At 46.0% G+C, this 17,655-nt stretch overlaps 1 protein-coding gene across 1 annotated transcript in view; it reads left to right on the top strand.

Annotated features, from left to right (window-relative positions):
• Window positions 1–3,346: 3,346 nt before the first annotated feature.
• CDK14 (cyclin dependent kinase 14) overlaps window positions 3,347–17,655 on the top strand; it is a 2,372,392-nt gene continuing 2,358,083 nt past the window's right edge. Inside the window, exon 1 of the mRNA XM_069648415.1 lies at window positions 3,347–3,886. Within this exon, the coding sequence (XP_069504516.1) occupies window positions 3,793–3,886 (94 nt within the window). The 5' untranslated portion in view covers window positions 3,347–3,792. The remainder of the gene's footprint in view (window positions 3,887–17,655) is intronic.

A 17,655-nucleotide genomic window follows, 5' to 3' on the forward strand; every position in this document is an offset into this window, starting at 1 on the left:
TCCTAGAGGCCCGCTTTTGGAAACAAGTAATAAAACTGCCGAAAAGTACATCAATGGCTATGATACGCTTGAGTTGGGGGCTTTATCTTTGTACGTTCAGGCCTTATGGAAGATGTGCTGTTTACTAAAAAATGTCTTTTGGGTATCTATTCAAACAATATTCTGAGTACTGTAGTCCATTATCTACTAACCTCTTCACATATCTTCCTACAAACTTGCTGGAATTTCAACTGATGCTATGTCTGATGCAGAAATTTCTCTGGATCTACTGATTGCTAATCCTGAGAGGGCAAAATTAAGCTGTACCAATATGATTGGATTTGTACACAAGCCAAATGTAACACCTACGTAGACTTTGATTTATACCTCTTTGGTCATAATAAATTCTGCCAAGTGGCTGACTATTTGATTATATGCCCCTCGGCTTATATTAGACAACAGTTCTTAAGATTTAGATTCAATCTGTGGCCTACAAACGCTATACTAGGAAGGAGAGGTCTAATTTCCAAAGACCAGCATTTTTGTCATTTCTGTAAGATTGCAACCCAGAAAGAAACATTACAGCATTTGATTGTGGCATGCCCTGCTCTAGTCGCAAAACGGCTAGTGTTTTTTAAGAACGTACTTAATATATATCGCTCTGTGACTGAGAATGAGATATGGCAAGCTATTTTTACACGTTCGACAATGTCACTCAGAATTGAAGTTGTACATTTTTTGGATGCCATTCTTCCTTCAACATTAGACCAGAATTAAGAACCTGATTTTGAAGCATTTAAATAAGATATAGAGTTTTACTGAATGATTTATTGTGCAATCTATATATGTTTTACTCTCCAAGATTTCTGATGGAGTTTTAAAGTGCAAACTTATAGTTTTAAGTGTATTCTTTCTTTTTTAAGGTCATTGATACCAACGATTGTTAAGTCAAAGAATTGAAATGGTATAATTAGAACTATAACTATGATTCTATATATTTTCCTGTTATTTTAGATTGATTAATGTACTGTATTGTAATGTATATCGATGTATGTAATGTTTGTACAATTTCCTATTCTGTATTTGCAAAAGATGTATTTGCAAAAGATTTGAAAGGTTGATAAAATCAGCCAACCTCATTAAAAAAAAGATATTAAGTTTATAAATAAGACTGGAAACGGGGCGAGTCCATCTGTCAGAATTTTGATGGAGACAAAAAGGGGGCTCCTTCTACTACAACTGAGGTCTTTGGCTCTGTAAAGATAATTATGCAGATTAAGACGTCAGGCCAGATCCATGGGTCTTTGCAAACCTGCGAAATCTCACTTGGAGTTTGTTTCCCTCATGCAGGCAATGGTTGAAATGCCTGCCCGGGCCTAGGGGAGATCCCCTCTTCCTGAAGGAAGCTTCCACTTGCACAGTGCACCCTCACTACGTATTCTACCTTCAATACTTGTATGGATTGAACAACTGCCTACTGAGCAACTCATACCTTGCTCTTGGAAAGGGGCTCTTCATTTGAGACTCCAAGGCTTTGAATGTGTGTATGTCACAATGCACATGCGCTGTAAAGCTTTGATGTGGTAACTCACGGTGGTACTGCTTTTAGGTGTGTATAAACAAAAGGGCTTCAACTCGGAGTGCAGCGCTTCAATTTACAAAAGCGCATGCTCCTTGTGACAATTGGTGAGATTGATGTCAGGGGGATGCTCGCCATCTGATCTGAAGTTTGCATCAAATAACCAATAGAATGACAATAAAGATGCCACACTGTACTTGTTGCTGAAGCATAACAATGCAGCTGATTATTTCAAACCCAACCCTCTCATTATTCGTTCCCTCAAGTTACATCCACTGCTTTTCAGTGCGCATCATTCAGTTTATGGAAGTTGCTTTCTCGCTCTGCGCCGTTTCCCCCTAAGGCACGTCATTGTAACTAAATTAACTGAACAGGCCCCCAAAATAAATCTTGCTCGTCACCTGTTTTCTGCAACACAGAGATGTATGCTGTGGCCTCTAGGAGAAAAAATACGGTATCCGGTCATTTCATCGACAACCAAAGCATCGACAGCCATACCATCTAAAAAAAAAAAAGCATCTAATGCATTTTTTTTAGATGGTAAAGGATTTAGTTTAATAAAAATGGGTTTTAAAAAGTGGGTTTGGGCGGACGCCCCCATTAAAAAAAATGCATTAGATGCTTTTTTTTTAGATGCTTTTATTTAGATGGTATGGCATTAGATGCTTTGGCTGTTGATGGAATGACTATAAACCAGAAAAGATGTATTACGTAATACAACTTGAGAGGATAAAAGGCTGAGTATGCCCTTCTTTGATTGGAACTGGTGGAACGCAGGGTGAACACATATATCAACACAGTGTCTAACTCTCTCAGCCATCTGAGTGGAATATAGATGCTTGGTCACCTCGGCCATACGGATTTTTCAGCTTTCACGTTCCTGGAAATATGAAGGGGGGGGGGGGGGAGTCGGTCCAAACAAACCATTTTAGAGCAAACTTTGCAGCAAGAATTTTATTATTATGGGATTTTGATGAGCCTGGACCTGAAACAACAGAGTGCTTTACAGAGGTGTAGAGCAGTGCAGATTCATAACGGAGCGCTTTCAGAGGTAACGACAGAACAGGGGTGTGGGGGGAGGGGGCGCCAATTCGCCCAGGGTCCTGCTGCCACTAAGGCCGGCCCTGCCTAGGAGGGACCTCTAGAGGTGCGGGCCTGTGCCCGGTAAGCACGAGAGATCGAGGTACATGCTGTAAGCAGGGGTGCATTGGGAACAAAAAGACCCGGGAAATAATGTTCAAAGTGGCCTCATATTACACATTTTCAGCGAGCCCAACCCATTTCCTATGAGAAAACGTGGAAATAAAATAGGTTACCACACAAGAAAGGCCCAGGGTGCAGAGGCCTACGGGAAATCTCCAGAGTTCCTTGTAGGCCAGTCCAGCCCTGGCTGTAAGCCCCCCAACAGCTGTGATTTCCTGAACACTGAGAAGAGGCACCGAACTGTAAACCCCTAATAGAGGAAGTGGTACCTAGCGTTAACACTCAGAACACAGAGAAAGATGAAAAGCTCACGTCATAACACAGGGACGATCCTTGCCAAGATGATGCAACAAAGTATGAGCTGTTTTTATTTTCATTCTGAAATGTGTGTAACTGCATATCAAAATAAGGCACAGCCATAAGACTCAGAATGCAAAGAAAAAAACACTGACTGGATTGGGTTGCACACGCCTAGCCATTGAGCGTTCTGGGTGAATGATGAGCGTCGGGGAGGGGTGCAGTCCTGTTGCCCTGGATGTAGTGGGCCGGTTACAGCATAGGGGAGGCAGATGGCGGGGAGCCCCTGGACACAGGGCGCGGCGATGAGCTAAGGGTCTGGACACATGCTCGCGGCCTGCCAGGGAGGGAGATGCAGAGATTCCAGAGCGGCAGCTCCCTCTGCCCACTCACGGGGGCGCTGTTGCTACTGTACCGCTGAGGAAGGTTTCCCATGCCGGCTGCCGGCGGACAGACCCAGCTCTCCGCAGGTCCGCCGCTTCTTCTCCCTCTCACTGCCGGGCAGCTGTCTGGCCGAAGCAGTAGCATCCCAGCCCAGAGAACCCTGCCTTCCCCCGGCCGCAGTGCGGCCCCACAGAGCGACGCAGGAGCCTCCACCCATGGCCCTGAGCCCCGGGCTGTGCTCTGCGGCTGCTGCTGCGGGCGGCTGGTGCTGAGGCAGCAGTGGACGCAGCCCCCATTCCCTCTCCTTGGACCCGTGAGCTCAGCGGGCCCCTCACCAGCCCCGGCTGCAGATGTGCGACTTGGACCTGCTCCCGCAGCCCGCACCCAGGAGCAGCAGCATGAAAAAGTTAAGGAGAACTTTGTCCGACAGCTTCAGCCGCATCGGTAAGTATGAGGCTGCATTTGGATGCTCCCCCTCCCCTACTCCTCTACCAAGATGGGAAGACGCCAGCAGAGCTGTGCCCGAGAGTTTAAGTCCCGTGTGAGCAGTTAACATAGGAATGCTTGTTTTCACTTTGCATTCTGGTATTTGTAGTTTTCCTTTCTATGTCAAATGATCCACTCTAGCCATGTTTGAGCGCTGCGCAGTTAATTCGAGGAATATTGAAACCATCGATGTGTTCCGAGTGTGTATTGTGTGCTGTGCCCCCACAGCTGACAGTCATACTTCCCTGGCGTGTACAACGAGTCCGTTATCACCGGAATGCATGTCAGCGTGTGTTATAGCTATGCCGCCGGAGCATCTAATGGCGGGATAGCGGTCGGATATGCTTTAAAGCGTGCATACAATGTGTCTGCTTGTTGCACAACTATGTCTCACTGTCATAACTGACGTGCCCGCGCTTCTAAGGCCAGGTGCGTGTATGATGTGGCAACCGCAACAGATGCCGCTGTGTGTGTGGCGTATCCCTGCCAGGGTACCAGGATGTGCACAGGGCCTCTGATAGCGGAATCGTGTGGGATATGCCGGGCCAGTGGTGCTACGACACGCATACGGTATGCCACTTATTGCATGATACTCGCTGTTGGAGGTGAGGTCCACCAGTGACGTGGGGGCGGTATCGGCCCAGCGTATCGCACCGACTTCCCAGTCCCGCTACCAGGATGTATGTGTTGTTAATATCACTGGCCATTCAGTGACATGGAAAAGGACGGGCGCCTGTTCAGTACACCGTTCCCGCCCCGCCACCCGCCGGGTGCGCTCACTACCAAAATGGGAATATGTGTGTGCTGTGCCTGCTACCCCACCCCCTCCCCAACTCACCATACTTGCCAATATTTGCGAAACGCGCAAGCGGCGATCTTGCGGCAGGGGTGGGAGGTTGTTACCAAATGGCGCCCAGTGGGTAAGGCATTTTGGGAGGCACGAAGTTTAAGCAAAGTTTATAAACAGTAAATGCATAAAAGAGAAACACCCCTCCGCCCCCAGCACGGATCTTCATCTGACAGCACACAAGGGGTGGGGGTGGGGGGGGGGGTGTTTTGTGTGTGTGTGTGTTTTGCATCCCTCAGCGCTGAATTCTTACTGCCACTGCCCGATTAGAGGGCAGGCTGGTGTGATACTTAACTCTGCCCCAGCCACATTTGTGGGTTTCGGTCCAGTCCATTCTGCACAAGGAATGCCACGAGCGTTTGCATATCGCCCTAACCTGGCCCAAACATGCATCTTCACCCCTGGCATACGTCCCTGCCATTCTGAAGCTTGCGGTTTTTGCTTTCTCATTCTAGATCCAGGACTACGAGTCCCAGAATGGAAAGGAGTAAACACAGGGTGGCGTGTGCACATGCCAACGCCATGGGCCGTGTGTTGCCGTTGCCATGTGTTTAAATGATATCATTTGAGTGCAGGGGTCAAGTCCTAAAAATTAAAGTGTGGGACTCATCAGCAAACGCAATGGAATGTGACGTCACCAGGCATTAGCGTATCAAGGTGAAATGTGCACATTTCATTAAATCGGCTTTGCATAATCACCTAAATTGTACAGGACAAATGGCATTAGCCTTTCATAAACGCAACACACACACTAAACCAAGAGAGGCTATTTTCCTCTAATAGTGTTTTTGAAAACATTAAAATGTGTGCATGTTTTAAACTCCAAGAACAAATACAAATATTTTCCCTGGGACTTGCAGTACCGAAATGGGACATTTCACCTTAAGTTGTTTGATTTTTTTGATCAGGTTGTACATTGCAGTGCTGAAGTGTCCGGTCTACAAACGACTGCAGTTTGATCCCCGAGGTCTGCTTTAATTAATAAATTCCAAGATGGCATCTAAGGTTTCTCTTTTAGCTGGGGGGACTGAGTCCACCCTCTGAATAAAGTGGGGGGACTCTGTCCCCCTGCGTGTACCCTCGACTTGAGCCCTGTTTGAGTGACACACCTGATGCGAAAATAAAGTGCAGGATTGCACATGTGCTGTTCAGGTGAGAGGGACAGACACATCATATGAGCCCGGGGAGCGAGATGTCCAGACAGTGCCCACATATGCCGCGCACCACGCACTAGCACCACCGTAGTGGACCCCTGGCGCTCTGGCGGATCTGAAAAAGGGCTGTGTGAAAGAGGGAGGCTGTGGGAGCGTTTAGTAGGGTGCAGTGGGAGTAGGAAAGTGAGATATGATGTTCTGTAGGCAGCTTCAGTTCGGTTTGCACCGTTCGCGGAGCCTACGTGCGCGATTCTCATGTGCTGTTGTGCAGGGTTATGTGCTGTTTGTATGTTGTTGCAGTGTGGTGAAGTACGTGTGGATTGCTGTGCAGAGATGTGGTCGTCTCAGCTTCTGTAGCAGAAGAGTTTGTGGAAAAATGAGGTTTAGTATTGGGTTAGAAGGGGGAGGGGGGTTTCTTCCCTCTTTGCTTTGGTTTCTGTGGTCGGAATCTATGACCATCCTGTGTGCTTTGATATTCTTTGGCAGGTACGTTGCAGTGTGGTAATTATTTTCTGTGGAAGTCTAGCGGTATTATTGTAAAACATGACCAATGCCTTGATTTATCTAGCAAGGGTTACCTGTAAAGGCCTCCAGGCGCTTCCACAATGTTTACTAGGGATAGCCGCACTCTTTATTTTTTGTTGCGAGTAAACTAAGTCATCGAGAGAATACCCCCGTGAGATCTTTATGTTCCCATAGCAACCTGCGGCGCTCCAGATGTTTTTCACTGTGTCATGCTCCCTCACCACTGACTATGCTGGTTGGGTCTGATGAGAGCTGTTGTGATCCAAAACATCTGGAGAGCGAAAGGTTGCAGATCCCTGTCACAGGACAAGCACGATTCCTCTTAGCCAATGAAATTGAAGGTTCGGTGGGCTCGATCAGAGTAGCCATAACTTAAGTAGTCCACGGCACGGTGAGCATTCCACGTTAAATCACCATTACTGACACTTTGACAGCAGGGCCGCCTGAAGATGTGCAGGGGTGACGGTGATCCCATTTCACAATTGTGTTTGGTAGCCCTTTGCCTACAGCTGGGAAAACCCGTCTGAAGCACCCATGGGGGGTGGGGGGGACATCGATTATAATGAAGACATAACGGAACGCAGGGAGTGGGTTAAAGCTCCACATTGTCATGCTATAGGCAAACACAGGGGAGCCGAAAAACAATAAGTGCCTGGTTAACAAGCATGTTTTAACATGGGAGGTCCCATTGAAAACCTTTTTGTAAATCCGACCCTAAGTGACAACTGAACAGCTATTGATTGCTCTCAGGCTGCCATCAAGGCGCTAATATCGGAACAGGCGCTGGAACTGGGCGCGCTATAGCACCCCCTGGCTTCCAGGAAGGAATTCAGCTTGAGAATGGAAAAAGATGATGCTTTTTGAGTTTTGTTTCTTTTCAATTTGCGGTGTGGCCAAAGAGGGTTTAAATTACAAAGTGGAACTCACCCAGCAACTCTCTCGACGCATGCTTATTTGCCTGGCTGCAGAGTGGGGTTATTTGGTAATAAGATGCAGTCCTGCTGGGCTCTTGGAAATGGTTAGAAGAAAAAGGGGCGCTGTATTATCTTTCCTTTGTATAGCGCCTCCTTCCATAGATCATGAAACAAACCTGGGCAAAGCCATCACATACTTGGTATAGCGCCACGCTTGTATATGTTCAGTATGAATATGTGCTGTGTAGATAGCATTTTTGAAGGCCATTTGTGAAAAGGGCAGAGGCGCTTGTTGGCCAGCAGAGGGCGTAATGATGGAGTGGGCACGCGGTTGGACTTCACGTTTTAAGGCTCCTGAGCAGATGTAATTACACTGCGGGCCATTGTTGGCATCCGCCAGGGCTTATCAGGAAAGCGGGCATGCCGTTGGTACAGGAAGGGCAGCGGGCTAGGATATTTGCTTTAATGGGGCAGTAGTGTTCCTTCTCAGTCCTGCTGAATTACGGCCCTTATTTGCCTTGGAACACATCACATCTTTGAGTTTTATTGGCACTGCGCCACCATTTGCCGATACATTTATATATTTTGACGGCACAGTATCAGCATTTCCCAAAAGTTGTGCCATATCTTTAAAGTATACCAGCTCCGCTCCTTTTCGGCAGTCGTGCTATCCTTTTTGCTTCTGAAAAGCCATTTCACGGTACTGCCACTTGCTGCTAGTCTCGAAAGACAGCCCATGGATTGGGTGCGCACTGCGCACAGTGTCTTAACTCACTGCATACTCTAGAAAGTAGGCGCCGTGGGCCGTGCGCCCTCCTGGGCCGTGTGAGAATCTCGCCTTCCTTTGGGGGAAACTTTAACAATACTGCTCTCTATCCGCCACTTTAATTGAGTGCTTCGCGACTGGATCATGAACGGCGCTGCCCTAGTCCTAGCAGCCATCTGAGGGCCCTGCCCTTTTCATTAACCTCTCGTTGTTTAAGGTGGTCCTTACAGATGCTGGAAGAGATGGAGGAGGAGATCATGTCTTTCATCGGTTATGCCTTAAATGGGCCTGATACTCAGTCTGCACTGTTGACCTTGCACAGACACTGGCCTAGAGCGAATTATAGCTTTTAAGTCGTTCATACCTGCTTCAGTGATCTATGTTTAACTGGTAGGTCCCAGGTGCCCACGATATGTTCATTGCTCAGTGGGCCAGCTTACTTGTTGAAGAAAGTGGTGTGCTTCCAACATGTCACAGGTAAAATCCCAATTAAATTGACTGTCCTCTCACTCCTGGAAAGAACTGTCATATTTGTAATGAGCCATTACCAACGCCTTATAGCATAGCTGATATCATTTTCTATGGAATTCAGTTTACTTTGGTTAATATAACTTCGTTTTGTGTTTTTTGCACACTGATGCAACATCACTGCTGCTCCAGAGCACTAGATAGGTACTTTTTAACAGCTGTAATGTTTTTAGCAAGGCAGTCTTCTCAGGAAGTTTGGAAGGTCGCTGTACCTTTCAGTAGGGAAATTATCAGCTGCCCCAATCAGTGTCGTAGCCCAAAATGTGGGCCCCTCCTTGTGACCCATGATGAGGGCTCCACACCTCCAAATGCTTCTCAACAAAGCTCGGGCCGTTCCAGACTAGTCTCCGGGCCGGCCTGGACCACCATGCATGCGCAGTGCCCATGATGATCACACTGCTTCAGGGGCACACTGTGCACTGCACTAGGTGATGATGCACTTATTTTCTTTGAAAAAAGCATACATCTTTTACCTAGCATAGAAATAAGAGGGTGGTGCTTGTCCCCTGGCGTCCACCAATGGCGGCTGGTGAATTTGTTAAATGGAGTGGTGTAAATATTTGTCACACATATGAAAGAGCGACCAAGCGTAGCAAGGGTGCCCAAACCAACCCATTTTATTAATTTTTAATAATGGGTTAAAATGGTGCATTTTGCAGCATTTGGGTAAAATGCCAGATAGTCTGCAATCGGTTTTGAAGGATAACTCATGAAAGAATCCAATAGATGCAGGCCACCAAGAGTGCACAGAGCCTTTCCCACTGCACTTTCACGATGCCTATCCCACAAACCTGACCAAAACAGAAATAATGATCTCATCTCCAGTGGATAAGTGGATAACGCAACAGACACACAACTGAACTGGCCACCTGGCAGCGGAACCCAACTGGAAGCATCTACCGTGATAAAAAATCTGGGAATACTTATGGACAACAGACTCTCACTAGAACCACACGTCACCTCTATAGCAAAGACATACTTCTTCCTCTTACGACTAATTAGAGGGATCCTCCCTACTTCTCATTCCACAAAGAAATCTCACAATCATCTCCTTAGTATTATCAAGAATCAAGAATCGACTACGCGAGCAGCCTCGATCTTGGAATGCCAGAATGGCTCACTAAAAAACTTCAATGCTTCCAAAATACTGAAACAATACTGAAACAAGGATACTCCTGAGACTGAACAGAAGAGACCACATCATGCCAGCCCTGAAAAGCCTACACTGGCTCCCAGTAAAACACACATTAACTTGAAAGCCCTCTACATTGCTCAGAAATCACTACACGGACAAGGAGCCAAATGCCTCTGAGACAACACCAACCGCTACCAACCAGGAAGAAAGATCAAGCGACGACCTCCAATTCGAAATGAAACATTATGAACAAAGGATATTCGGAGGAATTGTGTTCTCAAGTGTAATTGCCATTCTATGAAACGCCAGAATGATAGAAGACCCCCTCACCTTCAGAAAATGACTGAAATCCAGGCTATTAAATTCACAGAGATTAGAATAAAATGGGCACTGCCAGCAATATCACCGGAGACCTGCGACAATTTAATGACTGTACAGATTCTGAACTAAACAATAAAACAAACACACCATACCAACCCTTAAACACGACTGCTCTTCCATCTTCTCTAGCATACCCCATAGATTCCTCATGAGAACTAACAGACAAGTCTCACCTCACACAAACACACAACTGCCATAAGAACCAACTGCCACAAGCAAACATCCCAGTCACTGAACCTTGCCCTTGCGGACTCAATAACCCCAGTGCTCATAATTCAAACACACTTAGAAAGCTGACTCTTACAGATGCCAGTTTCTCTGGTTCCCCAAGCATCAACAGAAAAGCACAACCTCTATCCTACTCCCTCTTCCCTCACTAACATACCCAACCCACTTTCTGACAGAGCCACGTGAGTGCCTGGAGACCGTGCAAATGGTAATGGTGTGCAGTATAACTCAATTTAGCACAACATAACAATATATGCGGGTATAAAAAACATTTTCATGCTGGCTGTCCCCATATATTTCCATGCTGGCTGCACCAATATATGCTAGTATTTCCATATAAGAACATACTCATGTTTGTTTTGTGCATAATGCCAGTCATGATACTATACGAAAATATGTCCAAGATGGCTCTGCCAATATATGCCAGTAACCCACATAAGAATATACTCCTGTTAGCTTTGCTATCAAAAATGCCATGCCACAATCAGAATATCTGTTCAAGCTGTCTACACCAATGTAGGCTCGTCTAGACATGTATTAACCCATGTCATGCTTGCTTTATCATAGATGGGCAGTAAAAAAAGTCATGGCACAGATATTATTGCTACACTGGCTTCACCAAAATGCCAGTCTAGCCATGTAATAAAGCATATGATGCTGGCTTTTATCATGGAGGCCCAGTCAAAAATGCCATGCCTGCACTCTGGGCCCCGGCGCCTCACGCACACACAATCATATTAATTATGAATGACTATGATTATTTGTGCATGGGATGCACTTTGGGGCATCCAGGGGGCAAGCAGGCATGGCATTCGTTTCATGGGCTGTCCCCTGCACCCTGGCCCCCCAACACCTTGCACACACACATAAACACATTCGTAATTAATATGATAATGTGTGCCTTCTGCGCTCCAGCCAGCCACAGGAGGCCCCAGCCCAGCTATCACCCTGACTTTAGTTGGGATGAGGGCTGAGGCGGGCCCCCCTGGACAGGCAGTGGCAGAGCCCCCGCTACGCCAATGGTCCAGATACACTTTAAATAGAACAGCACCAGCATTCCTTAGCAGGAGTTTCAGATTATCGTACATGTAATGGGACAGTTCCAACAATTCTGAGAAGAGCAGAAGTACCTCCCTTATAATAGGAGCTACTATAACTTTAATGTGACTTTACTAGCACTTCTTATCGTGAGTACGACGATACTTTTGATGAGGCAAATGGCACCTTTCAGTGGCTTGCCATCATTTTAATGACAACAAAGCACTTCCAGTGATGTAATTAATGTTATGGACAATATCACTTCTTTGAAGCAGAGCCCCTATATGTGCATGGGCAGTGCCTGTACTCCGCAGCAGTGCCCACATATATTTAATGGGAAAGAACTACATCTTGACACCAAAGCTGATGCACATTTAATATTACAACAGTGGCACTTGTTTTCAGACCTAACATGGAAGCAAATAATGTAAAGGGCATGGCCTTGGAACCACCCACTTACCGTTTGAGTAGGTCTAATTTACTAGTATGGCGTTCACATGACTCTGTATTGATTTATATTGTATACATTGTTGATTTATGTGGTACCAACTGTTTAACATACTTATATAGTGCTTAGCCAATAGCTAATACATGTTTCATCTGAAAGGGAGCGATGCTAGCATACCATTTAATGTCTCCAGAGGAATCGTCCAATTAGGAATGGTGCAAAAAGACAGCGTGTGTTGAAGCTACCTGTAAAGAATGATCCAGATTGCAGGCTTCCAATCAGGATGAGAATTTCATGACTTGGGGAATGTCCTGGATGAAGCAAGATTTGAATGCACGCTGTGAGAAAAAGCCAGCGTGGACCAGGCACCATAGGTCTTACGTACATGGTTTAATGTCATGGCACTCTAATTCAATGAGCTGAAGAACCGATTGTGGCCTTGGAAGTGGCAAGAGTGGATTTCGGGAAGCATTCCAAGAGAGCATTATCTCTCGTAATGTGAGTGAGTACTATTGATTGTACTATGTTTCAGAATTCTTCCTGAGGGGTGGGGAAGGGGAGGCTACTTTCCTAGAAGTATTGCAACTGGTAAGAGGAAGATTTGGTAATTTGGTTTATGCGATGTTGCAAAGAGATATGAGTCCATTTTGGTATTGATTGTGTTCTAAGAGACCATCGAGACCCAGTGATGCTACATTGTTTCTGGGGGGACTCGTGGAGGCAGAGTTGCTGCAGAGAAAGCGAGGAGAAGCTGTCTTTGTTGGATTTAGTTTGAGATCCAAGGGGGCCACTCATGCCCCCATGGCATCTAGGACAGTCGTCTCAGAGAGGAGACAGCTTCATGGATGGTGAGTCTCATGGGTGCCATCTACATAGTGCCATATATTTATTTATTGTAAAATTAGTTTATCCAAGTAAATCTTACACAAGAAAAAATTACGATAATATATCAAATTAGAACATTACATACCTTTACTGTTAAAGCTTAGTTTGTTGGGTCCTTGTAATGCTAAAACCACAAATTTGTCACATCTCATGAAGACATTTCACCGGTATCTTAGATGACCAGTACCCTCTTAAAGTAAAAACAAACAACAACGAATGTCCCCTTTTTAAATTAATCAGATCTATTCTTTGTAAAGAAAATAACCACAGACATTGTTAAGGGAACTTCATTCCTGTTAGATAAACAAGTCCAGAATTCTTCGGTCAACAACCAATCGGTTCTATCCACACAATTCCCAAACATTATTAGCCTCAGATTGTGCAGAGCTGGACATTCTACCAAAAGATTATGCAATGTTTCTATCATTTCCTCTTGTTTAATATGTTTAGAACATGTGACAAAGTGAGGGAATTCGCCCCTTCTCCCCAAGGGTGAGTCCCCCCTGTGAGGCTAGGGAGGTGAGCCTGCTCTGCAGGACCGTCCCTAGGTGTCAAGGCAGGTGGGGCCTCACCGGGAGAGACTCCCCCCTTAGGGACAAGGACTCGCGTTCCTATGAGGAGCTCCCTAAAGCTCTGCACACTGTGGCCTACATGGGATGCTCCACAATACCAGACACATTTAAATACCAAGACTGAGGCGAAGAAGCACCTATTGGATGCCATTACTTTATGGTAAAAGAACATGTCCCTTTAAATCCAAATATCGAATATCCAAATATCGAGTACATTGGGAGAAGTAGGTTGATTAGCATACACTCTAGAAGCCAAAGTGAGAGAAGGGAGAGAGGAGAGAGAGAGAGAGGAATGCATATGCAGCCATGGGAAAGTCCCAAACTGTGTAATACCTGGAGAAGGCAGAAGCCAGGAAGCCTGCATTTTTTAAAACATGCTTGATACCGAAGAGTGTGACGCCAGAGCTGCAGCAGACCTGAAGGGCCCCAAACCGAGAGGGCAGGAGCATGAGAGAAGGTGGTGGCGACACCACAAAGGAGGATGTGTGGTGCACAGTTGGTCCACAAACTATTGCTGATACCACCACCAATGTAGAGCCACATGGTGTCCAGTCATGCACGGAGCACCGGGATGCCGCAAGGGAACGAGAGACAGTGACAAGGGAAACACCAACGGAGAGAAGGTGGCAGCAGTCCATGACAAGAGAGAAGGTCCCCAAAGACATTCTCCTTCAAAGGTAATGGGGAGAATGGGAAGTCTCAGGAGGAAGTCACGGGAGGATAGCTCAGTGGCAACATGCTCGCCTTGGAAGCAAGCCGACGCGGAGCAACATAGGTTCGATCCCCGGGTCCACGCTTAGAACCCTCTGGGTATTAAGCGCATTATAAATATCATATCATATATCATCATATCAAGTAGGGGAGGAACCCAAGGGAATCATTGTACCACACAAACAACAGTAGAAGCCAGGAGACAAAGTTAACCATGAAACAAATGAACTCTAAATGTTGAGATATAAGAGAAAGAGTTATTGAAAAAGGTTAAGCTTGAAACCCATAAAGTTGAAATGTTATGATACAGATTTTTTTTTTTACTGAAAATCTGAATCTAGAGAGACAAGGACAGTGAATGAAAATAACCTATGAAGAGGTTAAAGTGACTTGATGTTCTGTACAAGAAGAAAATAATACCAAAAAGAGAGAGTATTATGAACCAGAGTCTAGAGGAAATAGACAATGGAGCCATATTCAAAGTCAAATAAACCAAAAAAAGCTGAACTATAATTGCCCAACTCTGAACTCTGAATTGTTATAACTCTGAACTTACGGCGGATTTCATAGCTGGGAACCTTGTCTACTTTGCCAGCACTGCGAGCCTTGACACGCTCTTGCTGGCTTCCAGCAACTCACTCTACTTCCTGGAGGAGGCGGAGCTTCTAAAGCACGTGACGGAGCACGTGACCTCATCGAGGCCTCTTAAACAGCCGTGGGCCACCCGAACGGGGTGTGTTATAACTCTGAACTTACGGCGGATTTCATAGCTGGGAACCTTGTCTACTTTGCCAGCACTGCGAGCCTTGACACGCTCTTGCTGGCTTCCAGCAACTCACTCTACTTCCTGGTGGAGGCGGAGCTTCTAAAGCACGTGACGGAGCACGTGACCTCATCGAGGCCTCTTAAACAGCCGTGGGCCACCCGAACGGGGTGTGTTATAACTCTGAACTTACGGCGGATTTCATAGCTGGGAACCTTGTCTACTTTGCCAGCACTGCGATCCTTGACACGCTCTTGCTGGCTTCCAGCAACTCACTCTACTTCCTGGAGGAGGCGGAGCTTCTAAAGCACGTGACGGAGCACGTGACCTCATCGAGGCCTCTTAAACAGCCGTGGGCCACCCGAACGGGGTGTGTTATAACTCTGAACTTACGGCGGATTTCATAGCTGGGAACCTTGTCTACTTTGCCAGCACTGCGAGCCTTGACACGCTCTTGCTGGCTTCCAGCAACTCACTCTACTTCCTGGTGGAGGCGGAGCTTCTAAAGCACGTGACGGAGCACGTGACCTCATCGAGGCCTCTTAAACAGCCGTGGGCCACCCGAACGGGGTGTGTTATAACTCTGAACTTACGGCGGATTTCATAGCTGGGAACCTTGTCTACTTTGCCAGCACTGCGATCCTTGACACGCTCTTGCTGGCTTCCAGCAACTCACTCTACTTCCTGGAGGAGGCGGAGCTTCTAAAGCACGTGACGGAGCACGTGACCTCATCGAGGCCTCTTAAACAGCCGTGGGCCACCCTCGCGGCGTTAAGCCCGGTAGGAGACAAGGCCACTGGCTGTTGTGCGGCTGTTTGGTGCGTAGGCGCGTCAACCTCTGAGTCTTACTATTGAATGTGGAGTAAAGGGTAAGCCCGGCCGCATAATTAAGTATCCTCTTTATGCACAGTTTATGGGAGACTGTGGGAGATTACAATCTCCTTTGATCCCTTACTCAGAATTAATAATCTTTTATATAGATTTTTTAACTTGTCTTGCATTCAATTGACTGCTGAGTGATTTGGTCTCACCAAAGATACTAGCTCTTTTGGCTATTTATCCTTATTTTTTCTCCTGCAACTCTACTGAGCCTATATGCCGCCTAAAGCACGTGGGGCAAAAGCGCCCTACAACTTACGAAAAGGCAGTACAAATCACCCCTACATGCCTAATAACAATCTAAGAGGTGGGGACAGTTTGAAATCACCAGCTAACGCCGGAGGTACCATTCCGGAGTTATTTAAAAAGATCTTACCTGTATGCACTGACGAACAAACTGAGGAGACACTTCCGGCTACACATAACGCAAGCCGACCACTGGATGTTACATCCCTTGACGACATTGACAACAATTCGTTATTGGATTTATGCCTATCTATACAGAAATCTATGGCTCCTCCACCTCATTTAGGAGAGCCGGGGATTAATGAGATGGGGACTATCAAGAAAGTCGCAAGTATAACAGTGGAGGCCCAAGTGTTACAACCTGCTAATTCTACTCAGAGTACTTTATGCTCAGGCCGACTGTCTGAATCACCAAACTTATTGATTGACTTAGAAGAGTCAGGGCAAACTAAGGACGATCAACCTAGTGAGCTTTCACAGCTAAACTCTGCAGCCATTGCAGAGATGCAGGCGTCCTTATCCTCTCTCCAATTTGCCCTAAAAATTCTCCTCAAATTATGTGGAAGAATACATGCGAATACAATCTTACAGCTGAATCTTCCCGCTCCGGATCTAGATTATGAAGTAGGCCCTGAAGAGGTAAAGGAGCCTCAGATCCTATCTAGTCCAATTAACGTTGAGGGGAACGAACATCTGACAAATGAAGGAAACACTCATCTGACTAAGAAACAGCGTAGAATGGCGAAAAGAGCTGCCTTAAGAAATGTTCCGGCAGAGGTGGCTTCTCCACTCCCAAATACAGTAATTCCACAACAGAAATCCAAAAAGGCAAGAAAAAGGGCACTAAAAAGAAAGAAAAACCGAAATAAAGGTCCGGGTACACTCACTAGCTGGATATTGGTGGAAAAATCTAAAGAAATTTCAGCCGTGAGTAATGCTAGCCAAGACTCTATCCTTATAGAAAACCATTCTATTGATAATCAGTTTTCTACCCCTCAAAGGAACCACCCTAATAGCACATTTGAAAGCATGGATGCTGAAAGTGATACACCTGTTCCAGCAAGGAAAGAGAATAGAGAAGAAAATAAGATTTGCATTGTGAAGAATCTGAACCAGCAATGCCATGGCAAATGGCTTTCACGTACAGGCATGCTTGAGAAACTTCATCTAATACCTCAATTAAGAGTTATCAGATCTGAGGATTTCTCTTTTGTAGAGCCTCTATGTTCCACTAACCCTAATGTGACAGCGCTGCATTGTACGGTCCTGGCCTCGGCTCAGCTGATTCGTAAACATAGAGTTAACTTAGCGCAAGTAGGCTTGGGGGTAGACGTGAATCCTGATGATGTAGACCCTCTGATTAAAGAAGTTCCCAAGCCTACTAAGACTGACAATAATACTAAACTACCTCCTCTTACTGGGAACCGAGTGCAAATGAGTGACATTCAGAACACTCTGAAATGGCTTGCAGAGGCCTTGCCCTCGGTTATAAATAAACCCTGAACTTGCTCATTGCTATCCTGGAACACCAGGGGATTCAAACATATTACTGTAACTAATGGCTCGTTATCTTTTTATTATGAATTATTCCTTTTTTCTATTACAGGAAACCTGGCTAACTGCACCAATTATAATAGACGGGTATAAGTTGTATCATACTTTTGCTAAAAAAGGCCAAATGGGAAGACCTTTTGGGGGACTGATGAT

This window comes from Ambystoma mexicanum, chromosome 2q (assembly GCF_040938575.1).
Source record: "Ambystoma mexicanum isolate Mex_15411 chromosome 2q, UKY_AmexF1_1, whole genome shotgun sequence".
In the NCBI taxonomy this organism is placed as follows: domain Eukaryota; kingdom Metazoa; phylum Chordata; class Amphibia; order Caudata; family Ambystomatidae; genus Ambystoma; species Ambystoma mexicanum.